Source organism: Anoplopoma fimbria, chromosome 11 (genome assembly GCF_027596085.1).
Source record: "Anoplopoma fimbria isolate UVic2021 breed Golden Eagle Sablefish chromosome 11, Afim_UVic_2022, whole genome shotgun sequence".
In the NCBI taxonomy this organism is placed as follows: Eukaryota; Metazoa; Chordata; class Actinopteri; order Perciformes; family Anoplopomatidae; genus Anoplopoma; species Anoplopoma fimbria.
Genome location: NC_072459.1, coordinates 15,438,091 through 15,450,349, shown reverse-complemented (window position 1 = coordinate 15,450,349; position 12,259 = coordinate 15,438,091). Strand labels below are relative to the sequence as shown.

General features: G+C 42.2%; 1 protein-coding gene across 1 annotated transcript in view; it reads left to right on the top strand.

Annotated features, from left to right (window-relative positions):
• Positions 1-481: 481 nt before the first annotated feature.
• Positions 482-12,259, top strand: part of znf385c (zinc finger protein 385C) — a 38,044-nt gene continuing 26,266 nt past the window's right edge. Inside the window, exon 1 of the mRNA XM_054607427.1 lies at positions 482-550. Coding sequence (XP_054463402.1) covers positions 508-550 — 43 coding nt within the window. The 5' untranslated portion in view covers positions 482-507. The remainder of the gene's footprint in view (positions 551-12,259) is intronic.

Genomic DNA, 12,259 nt, shown 5'->3' with positions numbered 1-12,259 from the left:
CTTGGCTCTTGGAAAACTCTTCTGATAATTATTTTCACTCCTCTGTCAGAAATCTTGCGAGGAGCACCTGGTCATGGCCGGTTTATGGTGAAATGATGTTCTTTCCACTTCTGGATTATGCCCCCAACAGTGCTCACTGGAACATTCAGAAGTTTAGAAATCCTTCTGTAACCAATGTCATCAGTATGTTTTGCAACAATAAGGTTGCGAAGGTCTTGAGAGAGCTCTTTGCTTTTACCCATCATGAGATGTTTCTTGAGTGACACCTTGGTAATGAGACACCTTTTTATAGGCCATCAGTTGGGACTGAACCAGCTGATATTAATTTGCACTGACAAGGGGCAGGATTGCTTTCTAATTACTGATGGATTTCAGCTGGTGTCTTGGCTTTCCATGCCTTTTTGCACCTCCCTTTCTTCATGTGTTCAATACTTTTTCCCTGTGTCATTCCATTTTATTACACATAACTTAATTACTGAACTTATTTGTTTGGTTTTCTTTGTATGTATGGATTACTTGGATTGTTACCGACATCTGGTGAAAAGAAATGGTGACGTGTTCAATACTTATTTTACCCGCTGTATATATATATATATATATATATATATATATATATATATATATATAAATATACTTAAATGAATAGTTTTTCCTATGCATGAGAATAGTCTGTGATTCTATGGTGTGCTTACAGCCGTCTTCCCGTGCTACTTATCATTCGAATGTGACATTTCTATGATTGCACATAATCACACAAGACTGCTGAAACCTTGCAGGTGTCTCTAATAGGAAGTGATTAAGTGGGACAAGCTAATCATCACAGTGCCTCACGCTTCTGTGTGTGTGTGTACGTGCTTGTATGTGTTCAAGAAGAGGCTGTCTGACGAATTGATTGGGGCTGCGGGGCGGATTCGTTGCCAGGCATGGAGAGATAAGTTTTGTCTGCGTTTGACTCGGTCTAAGTCGTTGCTCAATAAATGCTACTGTCCCGCTTTGACACAACAAATACATTGATTGGCCTTTGATGCCGCAAAGGACACGGCGTCATTGAAGACATTTTCAAGTGTTCAGAATGAGACTTGAGGCAGGAGTCTGTGTCCATCTCATTTTCTGGTTCGTTTAATTCTCATGTCTCCGATGAGAGTCCCAGTGGACAAACCCTGCTGTGTCTTGGACATTGGCAGTTGGTAGTAATGGTGTTACACTGCGTTTCTCTGATCTGGGTGAAACCTTCTCTTAGTTTGGGGCCAAAGGAGTGGCCCCTGTTCTCTTTTAGCCTCTGTGAAAGACACAGCTTGTCGTCTCAGATCTGCATTTTCCAACATCGCCCTGCCCGGTTGGAGCTCCTGCCCTCCCCTCAGGCATAAGCTCACTGCAGTCAGTTCTCTTGAGGGACATATGAATACAATTTGTAAAGCTGGCAAAAAAAAATAAAAAATACGCCTCATTGCTCCCCGCTGAACCCCAACTTCATTGATTTGGGTTTGTTTGCTTGGGGCCAACAATCGTGTTCAGGCTGATCTTAACGGAAAAGCGAGTCCTGCATCAATGAGAGCGACGCATTAGCAGCTCTGCATCTATTAAAGCTGCGTGCTTAGGTTGAAGCCACACACCACTTTGAAGGGATTTATCAAGCCGCTAACCAAAGAGAGGTGATTGAATTCATTTGCTTACTAATGAGGAGGGATTGCGAATTATACACTTCCCCAGCTACACTTCCACCTGTTAAAGCCATTTCCTCATCACTGCAATCAAATCCAACATTTGCTCTGTATTACAATCAGACCTTTTTGTCAGCTCATCAGCCGCCTTTGTGCAATTTTGGTACTCCAACTCGTTGTGCTGCTTTCTGTTGGCTCGTGTCATTAAGGGTGAGAGCTACCTTCTGGGGATGGCTGAGCAGCAGAATTTGAACCTTGTGCAAATCTATCAGTATCAACCCACGTTTTGGGTCAACAATACTGATTTATGTTGTTTGAAATAAGAATTAGCTCATGTCAGGGTCATATTTTTAAACTCCAAGATACTTTCAATCTTTTTTTTTGTTCTTATGTGTTATCCTACAAAAACACTCAAGTGTAATCAAATCTAATCAAATAACTGTCTGCTCTGGATCTCTCTCTGGTTCTCTCAGTCAATCAGCAAAATTGATTTTATTAGTGGTAATTGTTCCCACTTGATAATCATGATTAGCTCTATTCTCTGGAGTGTTGTCGTGGAGAATGCTCTACTGCTGTTGTTAAGGCCAGATTAGCGGTAAATCCTCTTTGTCTCAGCAGACAGACACAGACAGACTGAAGTGGGTTAGCTTAAACGGGTTTACAGTGTTATAGCCTAAGATCAACAAATCTCTCCAGAGTTTTGTCAACTTAATAGAGATGACTCCCTTCGATGCTGCCTTGTAAATATGGGATTGATCCCCATGATGTTAGGGCTGATCAAACTGTGTGGTAAGATCTCTTCCCAGACCACTCCACCATGGTAACATGCCAACCTGATGTTATATCTGCAACTCAAATTTTATGTTACATTCATTTCTGTTCAAAGTCTTTTTTAAATACACATTTATAAGAGGTTAAAAAAATGATATTATAAATTTGATAGATTTGTATTACTAACAAGATTTCTTTTTTTATTATTTAAAATGTATTTAAAATGGACTAATTAATCATTACAAAGACAATAGATGTATACATTAAATAATGCCTTTTAAAAAAGTAGCATAACCAATACAAATAAACAAATGTATAGTTTTCAAAACTGAAAAACATCTTGTCAATGAGAAATTAATAATATTTTCACATCATAAAGGATACTAACAGGAAAAAAAATAACCAAGATGACAACAATCACAAATAATATTAATTTTTATATTAACTAATGATGAGATTAAAAAAATGTATTTAGCAGCAAACAACTATTTAAAGATATAGTGGATTAACGTATACCTCTGCAGAGAATGAAGTCACAATCTTAAACCTGGCAAGCCGCATGTCAATCCCTCCTTTTGAAACGGTTGGCGCCCTCATTTGTGACTTCTCACACAGCTTTGCTAAGTGCAGTTTGAGGCATTCAGCTAAAGGCAGCCCTTCAGATGATCCTTTAGAAAGAATACACATTCTTTGGCTAAAAAGGCCTCTGACAAAGAGAGAGTTAAGACCAGAGTCGACATTGGTCTGGCGATAGAGAGTCCTACGAGCTGCTAAAGGTCTCCAACTCTCACATTTGTTTTGGTCAGAGATGCTGCTGCTTTAGTGCTACAACTCGTGATTCTCAATGGTGTGAACCTGTAAATATTAAAATGCCACTTGCTGCAGTAATATTTTGGCTCATTTTAAAGGCCCTGTAAATTATCAAAAAGATTCTAAATGTGAGTGATGGGATCCACATGATGAGCACATGCACTATTATGTCCTATTCTCACTGCTTTGAAGTGGGTGGCAATCAGTTAGACAAGGGTGATGTCATGAACTTCTGTGCACCAATCAGGATTCAATATTTGAATCAGAATCTGTTGACAGTTGGTGGGTTGATCAAACCACACCCACACAGTCTTCATGAAGCACATTAGTTGAGGATTGAACTCTGCTATAAATAATCCCTAAAAACATTTTCATCAACAGCTGGAGGCATTTAGTTTTTTGCTTTGTCCATCCGCCTGTCTTGTGAATGCAATATCACTGCCACTGTTAGCTCTGTCAGCACTTTTGCCGTAGTTTGTACTGTTAGATCTGTTACAACTGTTAGCTGCAAGCCGCCAGCTCAGCCGCTAATAAAATGCTCCCAATCCTGTATATTGCACTTACAGTATATACGATTTTACGCCAATCTTTCTGAGGCTTTATACTTAAATGATATAGATTGCGGGCATAACATATCAAACACTCAAGTTGCTGTTAAAAAAGCTATCCTCAAGTTGCTGGTTCAACTTCAAAACAAGTTTTCCTGCTGCCTTAAAATAATGTTTAAAGTCATATCATACTGTGAGTCATGATGATGTAAAACCAGCGGAGTTAATTGTACTAAGTCTGCTACTATGCTAATTATGTGTTTTTCATCTACCGAATAGAACATTCACTGAAGTCATTACTTAAAAGTCAAAAGACTTCAAAAATATAAAATCTATTATCACTAAGTAAATGACAAGATATTAGTAGATTCCACTAAATATGGTGTTTTACAGTGTGGTGTTTCAAAAATAAACATCTACTCATCGCTCTGTTTCCCTCTAGTGACCCCTGACCCCACGATTTCATGTGAGAGTAAGAGTTTTCTTTAGCAGCCCGAACTGTGGTACTAATGCTGGACTGCGTGGTGGAAACATGAAATCCATGCAGTTCCAACAGCAGCAGTCCAAGGCTTTCCCCAGACAGACTGTCCGCTAGATCAAAATTTCACACGATGAGGGCTTAATCTGGTCTGTTCGCACTTTACAGTACTGCTCGCTTTGTGGGTGTTCGTCCATCCCAAATGACCTCAGAGCTTATTTTCAGTCTTTTCATTTGATCGTCTCCACTATGCTCTCCCGCGATAAGTAGCAACGCTTTGACGCTTGAGGACACTTCAGCAACTTTTCAATCGAGATTAATCTGTCTTTGAGATCTGCCAAGGTCTCTGTGGATGCACAGCTGAGAGAACAAGAGAGAGAAAGAGAAGGCGGTTATAGAGACGGGCCATTTGTAGCTGCCGTCTCGGAGATGTGGTTCCTTTTCCCACTTTGCAACCAGAAGGGACAGCTCACTATATCATTCAGCCGTTTGTTATTTTTGTCTGAAGAAGTAGAGGGCCGAATGGGAGAAATGTCTGTCTCTTTCCCCAGTTGCCTGAAGGTGAAACCTATGTATCATACAGAGAGCAGGTGTTTGCTTTCGAATGCATTCTTTTGTGTGTGTGTGTGTGTGTGTGTGTGTGTGTGTGTGTGTGTGTGTGTGTGTGTGTGTGTGTGTGTGTGTGTGTGTGTGTGTGTGTGTGTGTGTGTGTGTGTGTGTGTGTGTGTGTGTGTGTGTGTGTGTGTGTGTGTGTCCATGCAGATGTCCACATCAATACATGTGAATAAAGGGGAGGCTTATTCTTGAGCTATCAGGTGTCAGATACTATTGTTCAGGCTGAGTGAACCAGATTGAATTCCTGATTCAGTTTGGTATTTCTTTGGTGTTAACCTAAACAAACCAGACGGGTTGCCTGTGTTTTTTGACAGCATCCGCTTATTTCCAGGCTCTACCCTCTTTGTCTATCTATCTATCTCTGTTTCTTTGGCTTTCAGCGGTGCTCCTTTTCTTTTCGTATCTGCCATACCTTTATTACATCTCATTTGTGCTCGCATACTGATAATAAAGTTTTCATTGAGCAGAAAGCGGGTTAGTTTTCGACTTCATGGTCCTCTCTGGGTGTCTATTGGGTCCGTGTGGCCACAGCAGCGGGAGGTACGTTCGCAATTCCCAGGCGTCCACTGTGAATCGCAGTGATCCGTGTTTCTGCTGTTTCTGCGACAGTTATTAAAAGCCAGGGGAAAGGTTACAGTAAATGCCACTCAGCTTATGTGCAGCTCAAGCTTGGCAGACCTCCTCAACTCCCCCGCCACCCTTGGTTTCACTCTAACATTTTAGGGGAAATTCACCTTACTTGCTTTTTTACCCCCTGCTACAACCCCCATCAAAAAAGCTTCCATGCAGCCAAAGCTAAAAGGCTGCTAAAGCTGTATTTCCTGCCACAGAATTAAAATGAAAAACATGAAAATGAAAGCAAAAGTAGCCCCAAGGCTAAACCGAGAACCTAAGTCTGACAAATTGTCAGTTTCCTCTGAATCTTCCCCCTTCTCCTCCACGTCTCCAGTACTGTCCCTCCGAGGCTTCCTCCCCCCTCCTCCCCTTCCCTTGTCACCACTTCTCCCAGACACCCTGGGCACTCATCACAGAGGTCACGCACCTGTCGCCTGCCGTAAACAGGAAATGAATAATTCAGGAGCCGGCGCTGGTTGACTGCAACAGCTGATGGTCCCTCCGTGACGAGCGAAGATTTATCCCAAGGATTCGCATAATAATCCTGAGCGGGAATCACACTAATGAGAAACGCTCTCTAGAGAGTCTGAGGACCCACTCGCAGCCAGACCACATGTCCTTGACCTCTGTGGGTAATGAAGTTAGTTTGAAATGGCAGCCTGTAGTTGAACGAAGAACTTCCTCAACACACACTGCTTTGCATTTTTTAGATTTGCAGGAGGATCGTGCTGATACAGTTGGACCACATACACTCTTAACTGGTACAACTTCTCATCTCCTCTCGCAGAGGGAGCTGACCTATAACAGAAAGGCAGTTATGTATGAGAGAAATACCCAAGTAGCAGGTTGAGAGGCAGCAAGATGCCAGTCGTGGCTGCCGGCTAGCTGGAGTGATTGCTTTTCGCTCCTTATCGCCACACCAGCAGGTGTCGGAGACGCGCTGTACTGCGGCACTCTCAGGGGATTCACAATTATAGCACCCTGGCCAACAGCTCACCCGCAACACCACACACACACACAACTCCCATCCCCACTTTCACCCATTCATCCCTCTGCTCTTACTCTCTTCACATCGAGTGAAATCCTGCTGGCCAATAGCAATCCTGTTATGGCCTCACTCCTTCAAACACCTGCACAGGCTCTGATAAAAATCCTTATCTGCTTAGCCCCATGTCTCTTCTCTGCACCCCGGCAGAGCAGGAGGGCCTTACAGCTGGAGTGGAGGGTATATGATATAACAACACCATGGGTGGTCACATATTGTGTCTGGTGCGTCATTTCGGAAGCACGACGAAGTAAACAGCTGCAGACCGACGTGTTAAATGTTTAAATCATTTGCTGTGGTGAAGTTTTCCTATTTAAAGACATGCCGGCTGCCTGGCTCGGGTGTGCCGCCTACAGTACAATGTCTCATATGTAGACTGATCCCTTCATGCCGTTCTCCCATCTTTGTAATTACTCATGAGGAATGAGAGGAGACATCTGCATGCCAGCACTGTGAGGAGAGGAGGAAGGAGATAACAAAGGGCTGAGCGGCTTCTCTCAAAGACTTTCCAATTTGCAGCTTGCAGCTGTTTCTCTTCAGAGAGCTTGTCGAACGGCCCGTCCTCTCTCAGCCTGAAAGTGGCTCACAATCCAAATTTCTTAGCCGCCGCTGATTAGGGACCAGCGTTTGGCAAATGATGACACTTTTCCTCCTGGTGTAAAAATGTCTTCTCCTCCATTAACAGGTGTTTAGACGTCGACGTGATAACAGACCGATCATTTGGGGCAGCTTTTCACAGCTGTACTCTCACACACACATAACCTTCTGTTCACGAACACGGGTCTTTCGGCCTCTGTTTTTATCAGCACTATGCGCATGTAAGTGTTACAAACTGTGCATGTGAATATTGAGCAGTTTGTGTATAATTATTTCTGTCTGTTTCTTGACATTCCCCCCCCCCCATTGTTTTACCTTTGTTTAGCTATATACACTGTACATGATTGAAAACCAAATGAGCCTAATGAATCCACAAGGCATGGCACTGCAAACCCGTAAATTAAGTCCCACATATGTGCTTCTGTAGATTAATCTTCACGCTCTTGAGCAATCATTCTGGCAGTGACGCTGACGCATGAGGTTGATTTGAAACAATTACAATCCAGGTTGGGCAAAATTATCTCTGTTACTTCACAAGGCGGCTGCTGATTGAGAGTGAGGGCATTTTAAAGAGCAACCCGGGGGTAATTGTTTTTTAATATCGACATCATTTTTCAGCCAACCTTTTCCCTGAGCACTGTCATTTTGAGGGTTAGATTCTTTCAGTAAATTGTCCCTCAGCTTTGCTTTTAGTCAACAAAGATTTTATATCTTGTAAGCACATTTGGCTAATTAGAATGATCTTTTAATTATCTTTGAATTGCTACTGTGTTAGTTTTCTTGAGGTGTTATCTACATTATAGAATGTGAGCTAATTTATGCATTACCACTCTACTAACCTTCACAGCTGGAGGACTTTTATTACCACAGTCATATCCCTGTGTCATAATTCTCATGTAACTGCATTTCTGTTCCTCAAATAATATGAGAGCTGTCTTCCACTTCCATGCTATGAGTTAAAAGGTAGAAAAAAAGTATTAGCCCTACAGCTAGGACTAAAAAAGAACAGGAAAGCTTTGCCTTTCGATAACCGGTACACATTTCCATTAAGAGTTTTAATTGGCTGTAGACACACGCCTGAAAGCGTAATTCAAATTAGCTGAGAAACGTCTAAAACAAAGAACCTGGAAAGATGGAATGAATGAGGAAAACAAGCTCAGGTGGAATTGGAGTAGATAATCAGCGGGGCCATTTGATAGAAAGAAAAAAAGATCTGCTCTATAAAGGCAATTTACTGGCTTGCTGCAAATATAACTTGCTAAGCAGGAGTTCTTTTGCATAAAAATGAATGTAATAATGCAAAAATAATGCACAGTGCATTGCTCTCTGCAAGCAGTTTTCTAGTGTCGTTTATACAAATAAAGGGAATGTTCTCGCCTGCAATCCGTAAGAGTGTGAGTGTAAATGATCCATTAATTGTAAGGAGCTCTTGTTGTTGTTGTTTATGTTGTGATACACTATTCGAAGAAATTCAGAAGAGGATAGTACCACTGTGTTCATCTCACATTCTTCACATCCCCGTAACCAGCTTAGTGTCTGAGTGAGTGTTTTTTCATCTCTCGCTCCTCTCTACTCATCAGCTCAGGATTTAAAATTAGAAAGCAACCTCTGTCTTGTGATTATTCTCTCCTGTTCACCACTTCCCCCTCTCTCAAAGATCCTGCCAGCCCAGCTCGCCCACCATATCTAATCAATTTATAATGACCTGTCACAGTTGGCATGATGGCTGTGTGATGCTTGGTCGACCAGCCTGATATTTATTCATGTAAAAAACGATGTTGCACTTAATGCCACTTCCACAAATGACTCAATTTGTTGAGGAAATGAACCACATCTGAGTTCCTGTCACTCCTGCAGAATTCCTGCAGCCCTGGGTTGTTGCATATGTGTTGGCATGGCTTTGAATTCGTTTATTTGTCTTTTCACATGCCACAGCAAGATGGAAGTGTTAGTTAGCATAATGAAATAAGGATGATGCCAACGTTGACTCACTCAGACAGATGTTAAAACTGTCATAGTTTTCTGGCTTTGATCATCTCCCACCTTTTCAACAGAGTGTTATAAAAGTTTGTTCTTACCCAGAGGGAAAGGTCCGACAGCTGTCATTATCTTTACAAAGCAAAAGGGAGGAGATTAAGAAAGTGTGGGTGAATAATAAAGCTGCTCACCCTAAGGCTTGAAAGCAAATACAAATTTATTTTTCTTATTTCCTATCTTTTTTCTTCTTCCTTTGCTGTTTATTGTCACATTGAAGTTCTGTGTACAGCTGCTGCTTCTGCAGAGCAATGGCTGGCCATCGGCGCCATCTGCATAGATTAATGCGTTTGATATTTCCCTTCTCGTCCTCTTTTTTTCCTGTGTAGCATCAGGAGTAAGGAGCATCTCTGTTGCCCGCCCGTGGCCGTCTGCCTCGCAGGGCTTCACAGTGGGGAAGCTGAGCAATTTGTTTCTGGGTGGCTCTGGGCTTATCGTCTCAGCTTGACAGATGGGCTTTGCCTCTGCTCAGGTTGGGTTCGGTAGCGACGCGCTGTTCGCTGCTTGCCTGACAGAACTCATTATAGACACTCCCCGGGAGAAGAAGCATCTCTATGAGGTCCCGCTACCACCGCCGGACTGCCACGACTCACTGCTGAGCAAAACAATGTAGACCCAAACATACAGCTGAATTCCTTTCTGTAGTTTTAGGTAAAATGGCGAATTTAGGAATTATTTGTTCGAATCTTATCTTTTCATGTCAAAAGACCAACTATTAATGTCAATGTGTTACATTGAGAAACATTAGAAAACAGACAGTGATTTCAGGGTCATTTTGATCTACCACTCTCAGTGTACAGTACTTCCAATAATTACATTTTAACCTTGTTGTTTATCAATGCGGGTAACAGGCAAAGGTTGATATCTTCCTCTGATGAGGAAGCGTCACAGCTGAAGCCGGAGGCTGAATATCGATCCCATTTTAACTTCAATGTCAGGTCATATTTGATTTATAAGCTGTAAACCAGCCTCTATAGAGTTTTATCCACTCTGTGATGGAGCTGCATGAGGGCTCTGCTGGGCTCTTATCGCACTTCTTCTCATTGTGTCATCTGTGATTAACAAAGCATTAGAATGATGATGTAAATTTACCCGACTCAGCAAGAGAGCAGAAGCCTGCCCGAGTAGAGGTGAGATTTTGGGGGTGACTGAGAGCTAAACTCGACAGATTCAGTGTCTGACTTTGTATAATTCCTCTAAAGCTGCATGTGAAAGAAAAGTTATGAAGTCATCTCCCTTCCTAAGAGCGCTCTATTCTCAGTCGGGGGGGCAAACTGTGCTTAGCCATGCATATAATCAGGCCACATGGAGCAATCTGCCACCTCCTGCAAACCTGGGAAAAGGAAGAGAAAGGAGGGCACAACTACATATGGGAGATTTTTTAAAGAGCAGATTACCTTGAAAAAGGGTCGCAAAAAGGAAGTCCTATGATTAAATATAATCCTCATAAGAAAAATCCTCACAATGTTATTAGAGATTGACTCCAGTATCTGCTGGAAAATAGCTCAGCCAACATTTTTACCATTTGGATTATAATTATTATAAATTCTTCTCCCCACGTTCTGCTCAAATATTCCTCGCACATATTTAGCGAATAAACTGTATCTGTCTGCTGCACACAGATCGGAATACAAACTGCCATGTGCAGCACACACAGTCATTAACTTACACACCCCAGTACACAACATACAGTCACAGTGCTGCTAGCACGGCATGTTGAGTGACCCAGAAAAAAAAAAGAAAAAATATGATTCAAATAAACAACTTTAAAGGCTTTACGGTGAGGAAACGAGAGAGGGAAAGGAGGGAGGGTAAAATGAAAGGGCTCTTTGTGGAAATTCTAAATTGCATGCCTTTGAGAATAGTTAACATTTCTCTACTGGAAACAGGAAAGTGGCTCGCAGACAAAAGAAATTCCAAAAAGCTCCATTTGAATGCAAAAGCAGCTTGAGTGATATATTTATTTAGCCACTTTCCAGGTTTGACTCTCCTATTTAGAATAACTGTATGCATCATGATCAGATCATAACTGCAGTTGGAGAGAAATATATAATTCTTGCATGTTTCATGCAACTGAACCAATCAAATTGGTTTAATTGGGGGCTAATTGAAGTTCTTTCATTATCTCTGCACTGTTTCATCTAATCGGTCCTGTAGCACCCTAGTTTATTAAACTCAGGTCTTCAGATTATTAGGAGCAGTGGAGAGAAAGAACTGAGGTAGGTACGGCTGGGGACGGAGCGGAATAAAAAGCTGCAGTTTTAATTAAAACTGATTGTGCCTAATGTTCTCCCTCCATGCTATAATGGTTCCCACGGTGGCCCTCACACCACCTCCTGATCAAGGGGAAGCTAATTGGCTGTTAAGAGTCACTTTTCTCTCCCTCCCTCTTTGTCTGTCTCTGTGTCTCTCAGTGGAGTACATTTGGACATCCAGAGGCAGTGCGATGTCATTTCATGCCCTCAAACGGCTGTGAGTCTTTAATACACCATGAGGTCAATTTACAATTTCCAGGCGCAGCGCGTGTGAGGAAGCCATTTGTATGCATAGCATGTCTTGGGTTATTTCATACCTCGGTCGAAAAAAAAGCCTCTGTTGGTCAGGTTATTGTTACTAAAAGGCTCCAGTTCTATATTTATGCATAGGGTTGTAGTTGCCGGCTCTTCCTGCTCTGTCAGATCCAGTCCCATCAGAGGCAGGGCAGCGGCTGCTGGGAAGTTCGTGGGGTGGCTGGGGGATGGTGAAACAACGTGGCAACAGTGCGGCAGATGCACAATGAGCATCATCGTGTTATGACCCTTGAGTGTGCGTGTCAGGACTCATGTGTATGCACATTTGGTACTGGCATATGAGGACTGCACTAAACATCATCAGAAAGAGAGGTTATTATGTGTACTTGGCAACTGATGAAAGGATCATCCACATGGTGCAGAGTAATTATGCTCACATTGTGCCTGCACTTAGTGCTCATCATTTCACCGGTCAGCAATTTTCCTTGCACATTTCCCTGTTCAACATATTCAAGTTTAGATGTGCAGATATTCATTATCACAGCTGGATAATCAGATCAGAGGCCTGATGGCGA